The 5,661-nt window shown below is 41.7% G+C and overlaps 1 protein-coding gene across 1 annotated transcript in view; it reads right to left on the bottom strand.

The window, feature by feature from the left end:
* Nucleotides 1–4,670, bottom strand: part of WWC3 (WWC family member 3) — a 95,826-nt gene extending 91,156 nt beyond the window's left edge. Inside the window, 2 exon segments of the mRNA XM_008587580.1 lie at nt 2,767–2,876; nt 4,648–4,670. Coding sequence (XP_008585802.1) covers nt 2,767–2,876; nt 4,648–4,670 — 133 coding nt within the window.
* Between the last annotated feature and the right edge of the window lie 991 nt (nt 4,671–5,661).

Below are 5,661 nucleotides of genomic sequence, written 5' to 3'. Positions count from 1 at the left end.
AAAAAAAAAAAAAAAAAAAAAAAAAAAAAGGGACTAAGACTATCCACCCAAACCTCATCCCTAAAAGGGTGGACACGGGTTATGGAGAACAGTCAGGATCTTAAATGAGAGACCCCCAAGGGCAGGCACTCTCCAGCAGAGCTTCTGTTGCATAAAGCCGCAGCACCTGTTCCAACTACCATTCTTTCCAGGATGGCAAGCTGGCGTGTATTCTGCCAGAGGGACATCAGTTTCCTCGATTGGTGCCAATAACATTTTTGTCATCATCCACAGTATTATGGCTGCAGGCAATAGAGTCAACTGGACACATACATACATTCATGTGGCCAGTGTGTTGGCTTGCTGAATATGCACCAAGTTTCCTACCATTGTGACTGCAGGATTCCTATGGATAATCACCCCAATGATGACTAGTAACTGAACATGTGTATGGGGGCAGTTTTTGTGACTAATAGTAGAAAGGACAGACCTGTGGGGACAAGCCTCAAGGTGTATTGAGCATACAATAAGTACGGAGATTATGTGAAAGCAAGGGTCAGTTATCCTCACTAACGGAACATCACGGAAGATTACAAACATATAGGTAGTACAGCAAGATACCCTGAAGGGGTGGAGTGTGAGGAAAATGGAGTCAGTATGATTAGGCCCCCTTGCCTCATATCCAGCTGGGTATGATTCAGCACATCCATTGTAAACAAGTTGTATGAGTGGTGTGACTATGCATGGGCACTCATGTGCCCTTTGGCTTGTTGCCACTATTGTGTATTTTATATATGAGACAACAGCTTTGAGCCCTTGGTGGCAGAGCTCACATCTGAAATAAAGCATGTCAACTTTGCTGGTGGCTGCCCAGTTTTTTTTTTTTCTTTTATCTGACTCACGACCTGCATAGGACAGGGTAGAGGGATCTGTGATCCAGTCCAACAGAGGAGGTGGGGTGACCCCCAAAGCTGATGTCTCCATCCTCCACTCCCCATGATGATGGGTCACCCCAGGTACACTCATGGTGGCCAGAGGAAAGTGATTATCAGGGGATTACTCAATTTTAGGGTTCAAGATCACTTCTAGAGTATCAAACCATTGAAGGTAGAGAGTAGGCGTCACATTACTATGTCCCCAGGGCCTAAACACAGTCGTCAGCAAAGAGAGATGCCCTGCACATGCTTGCTGTGACTCACTGAACAAGTGACAAGGAATGTCAGCAGCAAAGGTGGGGACATGGAGGGATGAACAAGTTGGGTTTAGAAGAGAGGCAAGCCAGAATGGGTACTAAGCCTAAGCGGCAGGCAGTCAGGCTTTATAGGAAGGTGCAAGCAGACGCTTATGCCATTCAATAAGCACCCGTACCACCTGGCCTGTGCAAGAGGAAGCCTGGTGATGCAGCCCCAATGTTGGTGCACCCAGGCCTTCAGCTCTGTTATGAGTTGGCTGTAAGCTGGGGAGCCACACCCACATGGTCACATTCCCCAAGCACACATAGCCACAAGGTGCTGGGCAAACTGGGGGCCACTGACCCTTAACTAGGGTCTCTTGGCTTCTTTTCTACCAGGTGCCTCTTTTAGTGCAGTGGGTAGTGGATATACCTAGAAGACCTTCTGGGGGTGAGGACAGTGCTTATCTCCAATCATGATTGCCCAGTCTGTGGATGACAGCTGCAATCACATGCAAGTGGGTGCCAGGCATCAGAAACCCCACTGCCCTGAGATCTGATACACGAAGACGCAAAAAACAAAAGGTCACCAGCAGCTGACTGTGGGAATCACCCCTGAAGACATCAACCTGGCCAATGGATTACACCAAGGGGACATGAGGAGCCATGGGACTGCAGAAAAAAGGGCTTCAAAATTACTCAGGTGAGGGGCCTCATGCATTTTAATAAAAGGGAGGATAGAAAGCAAGCCAAGGGGAAACCACACTTCATGTCCCTAGCAGTAAAATGACAATGACAGAAACACTGAGGAAGACCAGAATGAAAACAGGACAGTGAGAAATGGGTCCCCAGCTGGGACCTGACTGGGGAAGGCTGACGAAGAGTCAAAAAGCCAAGCGCCATGGGTAAAGAGCAGATCTAGAAGGAAACGGAGACTCTGAATCAGAGCTTCTCCACCTCTGCACTCTTGACATTTGGGGTGGCTCATTCTCTGTGGTGGGGCTGCCATGTGCACTGTAGGATGGTGAGCAGCAGCCCGGAGTTGCAGTCATCAGATGCCAGCAGCATCTCTCTCAGGAGTGGCCCAGGAATATACCTTCAGAAACTGCGAAGTGTGCGTGTGTTGTGGGGAGAGAGCAGCAAGATCATCCCAGGCTGAGACCCATTGCTCAAAACAGTTCTACAAAGCAGGCTGGATGGTCAGACACACTATTTTACTTACATATGGTCCTCATACCATTTTATCTCTTCACAAAGATCAGAAAGGTTGATGTATTAAAGATAAAATGTACATAATAAAATGAAATTAAATCAATCACTTGGACATTTATTATTCCAAGAGATTTTAGGTCTATTTCTTTTCCCAGACTGCCTGGAAAATTTATTCCTTAAGTTAGAGATCAAAACTCTCTATAAAACATATAATACATTCATTCTTCAGCAAAACAGAAGCAAGGTATATCTACAACTCCTTTATTGTGGAAGAAATCAGTTAATGAAAACTTTAGATTACATTTACTTATTAACAACTTTTTAGCTCTAAAACAGTATTTATCAACTTTGAAATTCAACATGAAAATGCACTCATATATATTCAAGTGCAGTGCCCTACTTACTATTTATGTGATCCATGTAATAAATTTCTATTTGTTTGTCATATACAGTTTCCCATCATAAAAGAAGTTTGTCTCCAACACAGTTAGCAAAGGTCAGTGGCTTTGTTATTCTGAAATTAGACAATGAAAACAAAATTAAAATTCAGGAGAATTTTGCATACATTTATAGTATCAATTCTAGAATTAAATATTTATACATTATTATATGTTATCTAATCCAATAGACTGCTCTCCTCCAACTATTTGGTTGGAAAACTAATTCATAGGCTGCCCAATAGTAACAAATAACTATATGAATACATTCACAATGAAAAGCATTAAAATATCAAAATGCAACTTTTGAGAGCAACGCGATATATACCTTCAGGTGCTAATAAAAATGGCAAAATAAGAATCATATTCATGATGTGATGAAAAAGAAGCATAGCTTATCCAGAACAATAGAGAAATAAGTGTGTTCTCTTCTCATGCCCTGAGAAACATTCCACTAAAACTTTCAGCTTCCATGCCATAAACATAGGAAAAAAAGCTTAAATCTGTATAAAATGCATGTGTAATGTTTATACCAACCAGTGTCATTTAATGAATTAAACATTTTCCATTAATCAATTGCAAAAGGAAAGCAAGATATAACAGCAAATTGAATCAAGCAGCATATAAAGAGTCTACAAAATAACTCCTAGAGCTAATAAATTCTACAGTGTAGCAGGACACAAGATTAACATTTAAAAAATCAGCTGTGTTCTATACACTAAAATGTAAAATGCAAATTAAGGACACAATTCCATTTATAATGGTGAGATAGGTGGTGCTTAGATTCCCTGGGGCCTAGTTTCAGGCCACTCCCCTGGGTCTCAAGCCACTTCCTTAAGACTCAAGCCCCTCCTCCTTTCCCCAGGAGGAGAAGGAGAAAAGAAATTATTCACAAAGTGAGATGGGAGGTGCTCAGTTTCTCTGGGTTTGGGTTTCAGGATACACTTCTGAGTTTCAAGTCACTAGCCAAGGTCTCAGGCCCCTCTTCCAAGCCCTCCCTTAGAGGAGAGTCATTGTTGCTTATTGAACCTATTCTGATACCAACACAGGAAGATTGAGACTGGGATAGATTTGTGTAACTCCAGTGGCTCAGCATGCTCAGTAGAGAGGAGTTTATGCTGATACACATAATCCTAGTGGCTGACTATGCTCTGTAAAGTGAAGTTTATCCTTTGAATGACCTTTCACTGTGGTGCTAGAGAGCACTGAATATTCTTGAATATACTCAGTGCATGTGGTGGAATTTGTTCAATGAACAAGCTCCAAAAGAGACCAACAGAGCATGTGCAAGACTAGGTTACATAGCTGAGAACCACCCACTTAGTTGGATACTCATTAGATTCCATGAATATGAATTAGATAGTGAAACTGTAAAAGTAGAATCCCAATAGAAGGCAGCATTGATTGCTCACTTTCCCTGGGCCCAGCCCACACTTCACCAGCAAGGTGCGTATGCTTTAATTCTCTGTTAAATTTACTTTTAGCAGGCAGCTGCTTGCTCTCTTGAGCCAAATTACACTTTGTACTAAAAGTGTACTTTAAGTGTGTATTTATTTCTTTTGTATTAAACTTGGAGCAGCCAGCACTCAAGTCTCTGGAACTAGGCAGCACTTTCCTCATGAAGTCTGTATTTCTCATTCTCTGTACTAAACATGTTTCACTTTCTACTGTGACTGCCCTTGAACTCTTTCCTGTGGTGGAGTCTAGGGTGGGTTGAGGCCAGTATCAAGCCACCCCAAATCCTTTCCTTTGGTAAAAGCACTAACCTATCTTTGGGGTGTGTAAGGAGTAGTTTCAGCCTCATTTGACTCAGAACTCTGATGGGGAATGGTACCAAAAACAGCTCACCTTTCAGGCTGACAAAAATACATGGGCCGCAGAGGATTCTGGGAAGACTGCAGAATAGGAAGAACCAGAAATCTGTCACCCCACAGAGACAACCAATCTGTCTGACATTTTGCAACTCTAGAGTCCACCCAAAAGATTACAGCTTCCAGGGGAAATCTTCAATGGTAAATTGCCTTAATTTTGGTAAATTTCACATGGTAATAGATATGTATGCCCCAGCTCTGGAGCCAACAATTGTGAAAATGTTACTAGAGCAGCTTGCAGGCAGCTTGTGGAGTCAAGGTGTGTAAAAAGAACCTTCAATCCTCCAAAAATTGAGGATCTGTGTTCTGACAGGTGATTGCTGCTTCTGATCTTGATGTTGATTGTAGCCAATATTGCAACTACCCTGCTACTGTCACAAGCCCCTCTCCCTCCAACTAAACCAACTATCAGGGATTTAAAGAGCCAGCACTTTTTTCTTTTTTCTCCACCACCCCCTTCACTTTTTCTCTTTTTCCCATTATGAAAGCCATGTGTTTAAAAATCCAAGACTTTAAAAAACAACCACACATAAGGCATAGAGAGTCACTGAACTTGCCCAGGGAAAGGCACAGGCTTAAAAAGACCCAAGAAGATATTAAGTGTACACCTCAAGCTAACCACAAGCACAGACACAGCCTACAGCAATAGAAAAGAGAAATCAGAAAATCCTAAAGAAGGAGAAGAACCTTATTCCCAGAGTCACTAAATTATTAGATTGAAACGTCCAGTTTTCAACAAAAAAAATCACAAGGTATACTAAGAAAAACATAAACCAACAGGAAACATCCCCAAGAAGGAATGAATGGTGAACTTTGAAAACAAAGACTTTAAAATAACTGCTTTAAAATGCTCAAGAATTAAAGACACAGGAAAGGTAAAGAAAAGAATGTATAAACATAATGAAAACACCAACACAGAGACCAAAAGATTAAGAAGAACCTGAATATAAATCCTACAGCCAAAAAGTACAATTACTGAAATGAAAAACTC

Source organism: Galeopterus variegatus, unplaced genomic scaffold, assembly GCF_000696425.1.
Source record: "Galeopterus variegatus unplaced genomic scaffold, G_variegatus-3.0.2 Scaffold4446, whole genome shotgun sequence".
Taxonomy (NCBI): Eukaryota; Metazoa; Chordata; class Mammalia; order Dermoptera; family Cynocephalidae; genus Galeopterus; species Galeopterus variegatus.
The sequence above is the reverse complement of the archived record's forward strand: the minus strand, read 5'-3'. Positions and strand labels throughout refer to the sequence as shown.